General features: G+C 38.4%; 1 protein-coding gene across 8 annotated transcripts in view; it reads left to right on the plus strand.

The window, feature by feature from the left end:
• Positions 1–10,771, plus strand: part of NAA16 (N-alpha-acetyltransferase 16, NatA auxiliary subunit) — a 64,702-nt gene extending 53,931 nt beyond the window's left edge. For 6 of the 8 annotated variants that reach the window (XM_061434459.1, XM_061434460.1, XM_061434462.1 and 3 more), the window contains 7 exons: positions 1,496–1,709; positions 2,644–2,834; positions 4,829–4,937; positions 5,353–5,451; positions 5,762–5,905; positions 7,780–7,877; positions 8,642–10,771. In XM_061434459.1, coding sequence (XP_061290443.1) covers positions 1,496–1,709; positions 2,644–2,834; positions 4,829–4,937; positions 5,353–5,451; positions 5,762–5,905; positions 7,780–7,877; positions 8,642–8,839 — 1,053 coding nt within the window. In that variant the 3' untranslated portion in view covers positions 8,840–10,771. Of the gene's footprint in view, positions 1–1,495; positions 1,710–2,643; positions 2,835–4,828; positions 4,938–5,352; positions 5,452–5,761; positions 5,906–7,779; positions 7,878–8,641 lie in introns of those variants that run through there. The other 2 variants (XM_061434465.1, XM_061434466.1) reach the window with 2 other exon arrangements.
• The last annotated feature ends 1,955 nt before the right edge of the window (positions 10,772–12,726 follow it).

A 12,726-nucleotide genomic window follows, 5' to 3' on the forward strand; every position in this document is an offset into this window, starting at 1 on the left:
ATAAACTAATGTAGAATAGTCATTTTTTTCACCATTTCTTTCCCTCACACTGTGTGCGTTTATTTTTTTTATCTTAATATTTTAGAATATAAGGCTCTTAATGTAATTCTGTGTATGATGTATTTCTAATTACCAAGACAACTAAAATTATCGAATGATACGGATAGTTACTAATGTGTTTTCTGCACAGTGAGTTACTAGGCCCCCAGGACAGAGGGAGGTGAAATAGTAGAAGAGTTTGATCTGTGTTTGTGTGATGAATCATTCATTTTTCTGTATATTTTTGGAGAAGCTAAAGTAGGAGAAAAGAAAGAAGATGGAGGTGGAGATGCACATAGGGAAGAAAATAGAAGTATAAATTGTTTTGTTGGGGAGTTAGTCATCTTTTCTTTCATGTAAGGGATTAGTTCTTAATTCTTTGGGGGCCATGGACACTTTGAGAATCGGTTGAAAGCTTCAAGCTCTCTCCTTAGGAAAACATTACTATGCTTGTTTATACACAGACTCCAGATTAAAAACTTTTGCTAAAATGGGATATAGTTAGATAAACAGGAGTTTAATGAGTGAGAGAAAGCCACAACACTCTGTGCTTCTAAAGCAGTTTACTGTTTAGAATGAACTTTAAAACAATTACTTGATCCCCTAACAACCTATGAGATTGGCTGTATATATATTTTTTATTCCTAACTTAGGTTAAATAACTGAGGCTGTAGGAAATTACGAAGTCACATGCCTGAAAAGCAGCTTCTCTCTTGAGTTGGCACATACTGTGCTTACTGAATGTCTTCTGTGCTAGGCCCTGTGCCAGGGAGTGGGGATGGATATGACAGGCTCGTCCTTGAAGAGTTCATGGTTGAGTAGAGCCATCTGATGTATAGACATTCACTGTAAACCTGTATACGTTTAGTCTCCATTCAGAGCTCTGTTTAACTCTACCTTGCTGATTTTGAGGGAATACTGAGAAGTATTTATTGAAACAAAAGTATTGGTATATTCTAATTTCCAGGTTTAAAAAATAACCTGGGCATCTGCCTTTCTTTTATTAGGCTGTGCCACATGGCTTGCGGGATCTTAGTTCCCCAGCCAGGGTTGAAAGCACCACGTCCTCACTGCTGGTGCTCAGTTGTGTCCAGCTCTTTGTGACTCCATGGACTCTAGCCCGCCAGGCTCCTCTGTCTGGAGTGGGTTGCCATTTCTTCCTCCAGGCTTAACCACTGGACCAGCAGGAAGTTCCCCTCATCTGACTTATTACATATAAATTGGGTATCATCCTGAAACATGATTTCTAGGGAATGGGGATGGAATGTAAGGAAGAGAAGCTTAAGTTGAATGCAAAGAACAACTTGAGGTCCTTTGTATGTTAAACCCTGGAGAGGGCAACTAAGTGAAATTGTGACTGCTTACATTATCTTACAGGCTTTTTATAATTTTCTTTTAAAAAAGTAGGCGTTATTGACATAAATGTAAGGAATAACTTTGTGGTTTTGTTTTTAAGCACTTTTCTGAGATAACTGACGATCAGTTTGACTTCCATACTTACTGCATGAGAAAGATGACCCTTCGGGCCTACGTTGACCTTTTGAGATTAGAAGATATACTCAGGAGACATGGATTTTATTTCAAGGCTGCTAGATCAGCTATTGAAATATACTTGAAACTGTATGATAATCCCTTGACCAGTGAAAGCAAACAACAAGAGAGAAATTCAGGTAACTAAAGAGACTTGCTTAAAGAGACTTGAAGAGAACACAGAATTTCAGAATGTCATTAACTTCATGATGGAATAGTATATTATCAAATGAGTGTGAAGGCAACATTAGATAATGGATATACCCCCAAAAAAGTAGGGGGAATACTTAGAAAAAGTTGATAGGGTGTTGTCCTGTAACTGATAATGTTTATGGGATGTTTTGTTTTGTTTTTTAAAGTGGTAATTGAAAATAACTGAGCTTTTTAGAGAAAAAAATATATTTGTACAGCTTCTAATACCTACTTGACTGAAAATAGTAGTGCCAATGAGAATATCTGAATACGTTTTACTCACTAACATGTCAGTACCCAAGAATATTTGAGAAATAGTGGCATGAAAGCAGATTTCTGATCAGATCACTTGTGCCTGTGTGCTTTTGTCTCACTTCTTGAATTTTTCCAAAAGGATAATCTTCAACTCCACTTTATACAGTTTGGGACTTGAGACTGAGAGAGAGGATTTGCCTAAGCCCATGTATTGTGTGGGAGGAGGAGCTAGGCTAGAGTCGGTTAGTTTTAGTTGACGCAGCATTTGCTGTTGCCCTTGGTGTAAGTTGATCATTAGGAATACACTCTCTAAAAACTTTGATACAGGTCCTCCCCTCCCCCCACACATACTAGTGACAGTCGCTCAGCAGTGTCTGACTCTCTGCGACCCCATGGACTGTAGTCCATGGGATTCTCCAGGCCAGAATACTGGAGTGGGTAGCCTTTGCCTTCTCCAGGGGATCTTCCCAACCCAGGGATTGAACCCGGGTCTCCTGCACTGCAGGCGGATTCTTTACCTTCTGAGTCACCGGGGAAGGCCAGATAGACTAATAATATGCATTGAGTAAGAATATGAGGAAATTGAGAGCACTGACTCAGAGTTTTCATTCATTTGAATATTTACAGAAAACCTGTCAGCCAAAGAATTGAAGAAAATGCTTAGCAAGCAGAGAAGAGCTCAGAAAAAGGCTAAAGTAGAAGAAGTGAGAAAGCATGTGGAAAGGGAACATCAACCAAAAAATCAAAAGAAAAAACGGGATGAAGAAGAAGAAACCAGTGGTTTCAAAGAAGAACTTCTACCTGAAAAATTAGAAAGGGTGAGATGAATACACTGTGTTTATTTGATAAAATTTGTATTATTTAGTTCTGTGCTGATTATAAATGTGATTTGTTTAAATCTGTAAATCAGAAGCCAAATTTGTAGCATTAGCTAAGATCATTATGCTGGTCGTCAGTTACTTTTAGGTGATAATATGTAAGTTTGGGCTTATGCAGATTATAGGTAGAATTGTACTTGTGGTAGGCAGAATAATAGCCCTCCAAATGCATGCATGTTCTAATCCCTGAAAACTGTGAATATGTTACATTACACAGCAGAGAGAATTAAGGTGGCAAATGAAATTTAAGGTTATATTTAAATAAGACAAACTAAGATCCCACATGCCTTAAGTATGGTGAAGCCAAAAAAAAATCTGAAAAATAAAAAACTGGACAGAAAGAGGATTCCTGAACTACCCAGTGAGCCCAGTGTGGTTAATCACAGGGGCCTTAAGGGGAGGAGGGCAGCAGGCGGGGAGCGCTGAGTGATGGGAAAGGACTCTGTCCTCTGTGGCTGCCTGTGAAGGAGAGGGGGCCCCGAGCCAGGAGAGGTGGGCATCCTGAAGAGGCCGAGAAAAGGCGTGGAAACACTCTCCCTTAAAACCTCCAAGAGGAAATGCAGCCCTCTTGGAGTGCAGTGAGACCCACGTTGGACTTTTAACCTACAGAACCGTGTCAGATAAATTTGTGGGGTTTTGTTTTGGCTGCAGTATGCAGCATGAGGGAACTTAGTGGCCCAACGGACACTGTTTGGTGTCATTTGAGGGTCTCCAAAGAACTCTAGTACCACAGTCCTGTATGCCTTGGTGCAGAGAGACTTCAGCAAGAGCAAAGTGATCTGTTAGACTGGACTCTTCGGGAGGCTTACAGGTGTGCAGGCGGGGAGTGCCACGTCCGAGAACGTAGTCGGCTGCAGTTCTGTAATCAAAGCACAAGTGAGGAGGAGGAAGAGGACCTGTGTGTCTTCCCGAGCGGACGCTGTGCTTCCATCACCTGCTTCTCCTCCAGGTTGGGTGGGGACTTTTTTCTTGTCCCTACACGGTCAGGCTCGGTTCACACATTACTCTTTCTTGTGTGCGTATGTCCTCGGGATCATTAGTGCACTGAGCTCACTGGGGAGGATGTGGGTCTCGTGCCACCATTTTTTTTTTATTGTTTTGGGGCACGTCCTGTGCTTCTGTTGCGTGGCTTTGCTGCCAAGCAAGGCTGCTTGGTTTTGTGGTTAAGTAAACCTGCTTTCTTTGAGTAATCATTAACTTAAAGAGGTCGTCATATTTTTTCTACTTAAATTGCCTCGTGGGATTAACTTTAATCACCTACTTTGTCCCTTTACGCTGTCCTTATCATAACCAGAGATTGAACGCGTGCCCCGTGCATTGGGAGCACAGAGTCTTAACCATGGTACCGCCAGAGAAATACCTAAATTTGTGTTAATACAGTAAATTTTTGGTAATTTGTTAGAGCAGCAATACAGTGAAATATGGCAGCATTTTATATACTTGGCTAGATAATGTTTTAGCTACAAAGAGAATAGTAGCTTATCTCCACAATTTTTTCAAAATATTAATAGTTATTTAGGAACCAGATTTAGGGAAATATTTAGCTTTCTGGTTTATTCACTGTGAATCTAGTATTTTAAACTTGACTTTTTTTCAAGTTTGTCTCCTTACTTTAGAATGTCAAGGGGCTTGGTATTACATTGGTATTTGTAGTACCACTTCATTAAGTCTACAGAATAATTTTCTGTATTTTATTTTTATAAAATTATTTTGAATTTTCTAATCATGAAAATAATAGAGCTAGTTCCATTTTGAATAGTATTAACTATACTTTGTTTATAGTTGATAGTTTAAAATTTTTTTCTTGCTTCTTAGATATATAAAAAGAACTATCTAGATTACTTCAGCTATGCATTAGTATAAGATTTGGGGGGAAATTTGACTTGTGTGCCTGCTTTTTAAATACAATAATTTTTCTTTCTGTTTCAAAATAGATAGAAAATCCATTAGAAGAAGCTATCAAGTTTCTTATACCTCTTAAGAACCTTGTTGCTGATAACATTGACACTCATCTGTTAGCATTTGAAATATATTTTAGAAAAGGTAATAGTTTGGATTCAGATTTTAATTTTTTATTTTATTGGTGACCATATTCAGTATAATGTTTGTGAGTTAGATCCGTTTTTGTTTCTTAGACCTTCATTTCAACCTCCCATAAAGGCTCTTAATCCCTTTTTCCTTTGCTACTCAAAACTTTACTGAGTAATAGATTAGAATATTTTGATCAAATGAATTATTTGAATAGGCATACAGATTGTTTACCTGAAGTAATTCTTGATTTTTCAAGCATTTCTTTAGAAAATAAAAGTCTCTGATAACCAAAATCAACTTTGAATTTTGCTTTTGAAGATTATAGGAAAGATAATACTTTGTGTCTGGATTTTAAGTGAGGCTAAAATAAAGAGAATAACATACTTAAATATTGATTCTGGTACTTGTCTAATTTTTTCTGACACAGGAAAGTTTCTGTTAATGCTGCAGTCTGTTAAACGAGCTTTTGCTATCAACAGGAATAACCCATGGCTACATGAATGTTTAATTAAATTTTCTAAATCTGGTAAGTATAAAAAAGGTAATATTTATGTAAAAGTAATTATGACAGTTTGCCTGTCTTCTATTAAGCTGGACATGAAAGAGATTAGTACAAAGAAAAAAGTTTGCAAAGTACTTAAATGAAGATACTAGCAAAGATATGTTAGAAATTAGTGCATTTTAAGCTGGAATGTATTTGTATTCCAAAGGAGCGCTCCTATTTTTATTATGTAAAATGTATCAGGCTTAATAGTAAATATGAATGTATTTCAATTGATTTTGTTTCAAAGGACAGGCCAAACATACTGTAGACTGTAAATGTTCTGTTTTTACAGTGTCTAATCACAGTAATCTTCCAGACATCGTGAGCAAAGTTCTATCTCAGGAAATGCAGAAAATATTTGTTAACAAGGATTTGGAAAGTTTTAATGAGGATTTTCTCACACATAATGCTACTTCTCTTCAGCATCTACTTTCAGGTTGGTATTTAGCTCCCAGGGTTAAAATGTTTATGGCAAAAAGTTAGAATATGATGGGAAAAAAAAGTTTGGCAAGATGATCAAACTATCAGAGAAAAAGAACATAGTACCATTGTGATCTTTCAAATTAGGAAAGATTATTTTTAAACATAACCGTACAGAATCTATGGGATGCCGCCAAAGCAACTCTTGAGAGAAGTTCATAGCAGTACAAGCCTTCCCCTGAAAATAAGAAAAATCTCTAACCTAACCTACCACCTAAAAGGAAAGGTTATTCATGTTTGAAAAAAGGCTAAAGTATGGGAAAGCTGTAGTGTGTAAGTAGTCTTGTATTTTACTACTGCAGGTGTGAATTGGCCTGACCAAGTAGAAAGACAACTTGTCGTTCTTATCAAGAACTTTGTCTTTTGCTATAGCTGTACATACTTGTGTAAATAAATTTAAAGAATCCAAAGCAAAGAAAGAGCTTTAAGGTCAAAGGTATTAACTGGAATTCTGTGTGTAAGGATAGGGAAAGGATGGAAGCAAATCTAATGAATGTCCAGTTACAGGGGAAGCAGTGGTCCTGTAGGCTGGACCACCAGGTGGTGATAGAAAGTGATGTCTATACAAAAGATTTACAACAGGAGCAAGCAGTAGAGAGAGAGAATTGACGTATAATACAGTCTCAGCTGTGTAAAAATATCCATAGCATAAAAGCTGAGGAGAAGCATGTATTAAAGTGGTTGACTTTGAATGTTGAGGTTATGTGAGACTTATTTTTTTCTTGTATTTTGATTACTTTCTATATTTTGTGTTTTGAGGACTTACTATATCCTGCCCTGTTACAGGAAGGATTTTAGGCAGTCTATACAAATTCATAAAATGACAAGGTGGCATGACATGCAAACTAGAGGAAGACTGGAAGTGGAACTGGGGACAAAATTAATGAAGTACACAATGTAATTAACTATGCTCCTACTTTAAGCCACATATTTAAATATTTTAACCTAAGCTTTCTTGTTGTAAAGGTAAACTGCTTGGTTCCGTTATCTATGAAAAATGTTAATTCCTATGAAAAATTACAGCACTTCTTGGTAGTAAGGGCAGGTAAGAATTTCTCATCAAAAACACAGGATAATGGAAGGAGATATTTATTTATTATAATAATGGGAAATGTCTTTCTAAACATTATGTTCTCAGAAAAAGATAATTTTTACTTCAATAAAAAAAAAGCCATAAAGAAAGTCAAAAGGCCAAGAAGGGAAAATATTCACAGATATGTAATTGAGTAAAGCTAATAATATGTATACTAATCGTATAGATTAATAATAAAAATATAAATTAATAAAAGACCAATAAAAAATGAACATGGACCATGAATTTATAGGGGGAACATAAATTGGGTTTTACTTTAAAATAGGTTTAAAAATTACTTTCTTCATAAATATGCCAAGATTTTCCTGTTGTCCATCCATCACACTACTCTGATAATAGTTTGTTCCTTAGGTGTTTTATTTTAGAGTATCATGTTTCAAAAATGATTTTAGTTAAAATATTGACTGATGCCACAGGGGTAGCCCATATTTACATTTCTGAGGGGTGGGGTTGTTAACCCTGGTCTCAAATGTTTCACAGCCATCTCTTTGTCACAGAAAAAGCCCCAATTTGTGGGGGCCTTTTTGTGTGTGTGTCTAAACGTAATACAAATACTTTTCTTGTGGCCCCAAGCTGTCAGTGGGATATCATGGAATAAGGAGTTAGGGAAAAAGGCCACAGTTGTGTGCAGCCCACTGCTGACTGGATACCTGGAGCCGTATTTTAAGTCACTGGTCGGTTCAGATCAAATCTAAGATGTCCACATTTACTGGTTTTGAAATGTCTTGGTATTTCAGGTGCTAAAATGATGTATTTTCTGGACAAGTCAAGGCAAGAGAAAGCAATTGCTATTGCCACTAGACTGGATGAAGCTATAAAAGATAAAAATGTAAAGGTAAGATTTTTCACTAACCGATAGCCACAGATTGTGGATACCGAGTGAGCTAACAAAACATCTCTTTGCAACGTAATTCCTGAGTGGGCCTTCAGAGTTACGTCTGGATTTGAATCTCAGCTCTGCTCACTGTGAGCTGATCATGTTAGGCAGTTTACCTCTTTAGCGTCCTTTTCCTCATTTATAAGTTGAGGATGAAAAGGCGGTCCATCTGAGAGTTAGCATGACAGTTAACTGAAATAGTAAACTGTGAGGTACTTGACATGTAGTAAGCACTCAGTAAATGGGAACTATTACTGTTAATAAAGGACACATCAATAATTATGGGCTTCCCTGATGGCTCAGAGGGTAAAGCGTCTGCATGCAATGTGGGAGACCCAGCTTCAATCCCCGGGTCGGGAAGATCCCTTGGAGAAAGAAAGGGCAACCCGCTCCAGTACTCTTGCATGGAAAATCCCATGGACGGAGGAGCCTGGTAGGCTACAGTCCATGGGGTCTCAGAAAGTCACACACGACTGATTATAGTTTCAGAGATTCACCTTTTTAAAGTATTAGAATTCTGTTGCTTTTTCAAGGCCTCATAGAATTGATTTTTTTAAATGTTCCTTTTTGTGGTGATTACTTGTTATGGATAGCAAGAAGGTATCTTAGAGTGAGGCCTTGTTGATTTTCTGTTGCTTAATTAACAAACTGCATCTTTTGATTAAGGTGATTATTAACCAGACTATTTTTTGAATAGTTTTCTTTTTTTCCTTGTTTAATAGACTTTAATAAAGGTTTCTGAGGCTCTGCTCGATGGCAGCTTTGGGAGCTGCAACTCCCAGTATGAGGAGTACAGGATGGCGTGTCACAGGCTGCTTCCCTTCACTTCTGCTTTCCTGCCCGCTCTCAGCGAAGTCGGCAGTCACGGCGCGGCTCGGAACCACACAGCCAACTGTGATGTCTTGGCAAATGAAACTTGAAATCCTCTAGAAAGTTGACTTCTCTTAGACTCAAAGCTGAATTCAGGTTAAGGTTTCTCTTCCATTTTGTACTTTAGTATAGATAAGAAATGAAATACCGTTGACCCTTGAACAACATGGGTTTGAATTGCAAGGATCCACTTAATATGTTGATTCTTTCTATAGTAAATACTACCTTACTCTGTCGTCTGCGGTTGGTTGAATCTGATGCAGAACCCACGTAGGGAGGAACTGTGTGTGCACAGGCGGCAGACTATTAGTGTACGTGTATTTTTGACTACACGGAGGGTCAGAGCACCTAACTGTTGCTTTGCGCAAAGGTCAGCTGTAATGGGTATCATCTGACTTTGCCACTTTACATAAAAATCTGTTAAAATTACCTGTTTGTTCTTGTACAGTTGTCTTAAATTTTTCACTTATCAACATTGTGATGGTTGCTGTCACTTCATATTGTAACGATGATAATTTCCTAATTAACCTAAGTTGAATCCAGCTCCACTGTATTATTTTCTTTAGATTCAGGTTTCATTTCAGAATTTTATGTTTTGATCCCTTCTTGGTTTGTTTTGTTATTGTCTGTTTGCTTTTTAAAGCACATCAATATTCAAGTATTAACTGTATGTCAGAAATGGTATGGAACTCCTTTTGGCAAATACTTACTTAAAGCTTAACTTTAGTGTGATACTTTGTCCACCTTGTACCATTTTCTTCTTAGTGTCCATGAAAACGCTATTGTGTGTTGAATAAGGGTACTGCAGCTGTATGTTGATGCTTCAGGGTGTGGGGATCCGTTTGCCTCTTACCCATGGAAGTTCAGTAGTGACTTTGTTGCATATCTAGGTCAGTCTTAACCAACAGGCCAGAGCTATGCTTTTTTGACTAAATCGGTTTGTGTGTCCCCAGGGAGTTTAAGTAGTCCATATATGAGTGGTGTGCTTCAGGAGGGCGTGACGGGGCAGAAGACAGATTTCAGTGAGATAGTCTTACTCTTATAGCTATACATTGACTATTAAATACATTTTAATATCAGCACAGTGAGAATCTAGACATCAACTAGTTTTGGTACCGAGTCCAAGCTCACTCTGCTTGCCACACGACAGGGCAGTGAATCCCAGAGACGAGCTGTTGAGACAAGGAAGAGACTATCTGGAAAGCAGCTGACCGAGAAGACGGCAGGCCAGTGCCTCAAAATAACCATCTGACAGGGTCTGGATGCCAGGTTCTTTTATAGATCAGAGATGGGAGGAGGTGAGGAAGCAAAGTAAAAAGACTGTTAGTCTTGCAAACATCTTTCATAATGGCAAGCTTCAGTCAGGGGATGTGTTAATTTCTCCCTTCTGCCCTCTGCAGGTGACAGGGTTCTGAAGAAAGGCACTTTAGTTTATAGGCAAGCACAAGGGCAGGGTCCTCCAGCCAAGCCATTAAGTGTGATCATAATAACAGAAGCAAGTCAAAGAAACCATTTCCAACATGGAGTCAGGATTGGCTTCCTCCCTGCAACAGTGTAACTATTAAAACATAGTGTTGTTGAGCAATATTTAGCAGGGGAGGAAATGGCAACCCACTCCAGTGTTCTTGCCTGGAGAATCCCAGTGACGGGGAAGCCTGGTGGGCTGCCGTCTATGGGGTCGCAGAGTCGGACACGACTGAAGCAACTTAGCAGTAGCAGCAGCAGCTTTTGTTCTATCTTGTACAGAAAACAGTATCATTGAATGTGTTCTTTTCAGAACCATATAAATATGTCTGTAACATTAATACTTCCTTTTAAGACAAATATAAATTCAAAAGATTTTATTTAGAGAAACTGTTCTAATTAAAATTGTTTTCCTTCACGCTAAGTATATATTTAGATTCATAATTGTTGAGAGAAAAGAATTCACTGTAAAATAATGCCAACCTGTATAATGCTGTAATAAATTATTTTGTACTTGTGTTTGTGTTATTGCTTCACACCACCAAAATTGCTTATTTGTGTTTTTTTTATTGCTTTACACTATCAAAATATTTTTGCGAAATGTTTTTCTTTGACAGAATACAAAATTATCATAGTTTTACAAGTTTATTTAAAAAAAAATAACCACCTACCAATATTAGTGCCACAACAGTTTGGCTTCTTTTTAGTGTTTTAATAATATTAGAAGTAGGCTATCTTTGTCACTAAATAGCCTGGGAAACATGTAGTTTTTCATGTTACTGTCAGTAAGATGCCATTTCTTTAAAAGATGCCAGTTAATCATAATTTATGTGGAAATTGCGCTTTCAACAGCAGTCTTTAAAAAGGATCCCATTGAGATCGTTGGAGCTTCTGAGTTACGTAGGGTGGGTACAGTGGAGACGTGGGAAGTTAGGTTTACAGTGTGGAAGGCAGGAAGAGAGTGACGCTGGGATTAGTGAGACCCAGTGGTGTGTTCCTCTGTGTATAGAGATTGTATCTATTTACTTCCATCCCATTTTGAGTGTAAGCATTGTGAACCTGGAATGTGGGTAGGGATCCTTTTTAGTAAGGGTTTTGTATCGTGTCTCTCAGTCGCGTCCCTCCACCCTATCCCAAGTTTGGCAGAGGATCTTTTAGTTTTGGAAAGCTAAAGGAGAATAATGATAAACCTAAAGGAGATGCATCTGAGAGCCAAGTACTTAGTGAGATCTCTAGTCTCAGCGTGAAAAGTCCTTTGAACTTGCCAGGTTTATCAGAACAGATAGGAAAAGGCAAAGATTCACGTGATTGTGTCATGACTTCAGAATTTGACTTTAGGTTTCTTCCTTTTGTGGCCCTGTCACATGGCTTGTGGGTTTTATTCCCTGACCGGGGGTGGAACCTTTGCCCCTGCAGTGGAAGCACAGAGTATCCTCAACACTGGACTGCTAGGAAATTTCCTGGTTTCTTTCTTGAGGAGTGGATTTAGCAGGCAAAGCTTACAGGGTAAAAAGCTATATATAATCCAGTCTGTGTTTTATTGAGCATCTTTTGTGTGTCAGACATCGTTCCAGGTATGGCAGACACAGTAGTGAACAAAAGTGTCCTTATTTTCATGGAGTTTGTGTTTTAGTAGGGGGAGAGCAAACAAATTATTATATAGTGTCAGGTAGTGATAATTACTGTGAATAAAAATCAGGTTTCTGAAAAGCATTATTGAATGTAAGAAGATGAAAGGCTTTTTAAGGATTGAAGAAAAGTTACTCTGAGCTTAAAATTGTATATCCAAGCAAATTAGCATTAGAATACGACAGCATTTAAAAATATCCTTAGTCATTTAAACCTCAGATTTGCCTTAGAAAGGTCCTAGTAGAAAATACTTTTGGAACAATATTAAGAGGTAACAAAATCAGGAAGATGCTTCTAGAGATACAGTGAGAAGAGGGATCAAGTAACTTTGCAGAGTTGACTGTTACCAACCTGTTTTTAACGTAACAAAATTCTAGGCATTACCATCAGGGCTAGAGGTATCAGATCAGATCAATCGCTCAGTCGTGTCCGACTCTTTTCGACCCCATGAATCGCAGCACGCCAGGCCTCCCCGTCCATCACCAACTCCCAGAGTTCACTCAGACTCACGTCCATCGAGTCAGTGATGCCATCCAGCCATCTCATCCTCTGTCGTCCTCTTCTTCTCCTGCCCCCAATGCCTCCCAGCATCAGAGTCTTTTCCAATGAGTCAACTCTTCTCATGAGGTGGCCAAAGTACTGGAGTTTCAGCTTCAACATCAGTCCTTCCAAAGAACACCCAGGACTGATCCCCTTTAGGTTGGACTGGTTGGATCTCCTTGCAGTCCAAGGGACTCTCAAGAGTCTTCTCCAACACCACAGTTCAAAAGCATCAATTCTTTGGCGCTCAGCCTTCTTCAAAGTAAGAGCTGAAGTGCTTTAAGAGGACGTTACAGACATTGAA

Source organism: Bos javanicus, chromosome 12, assembly GCF_032452875.1.
Source record: "Bos javanicus breed banteng chromosome 12, ARS-OSU_banteng_1.0, whole genome shotgun sequence".
NCBI classification, from domain to species: domain Eukaryota; kingdom Metazoa; phylum Chordata; class Mammalia; order Artiodactyla; family Bovidae; genus Bos; species Bos javanicus.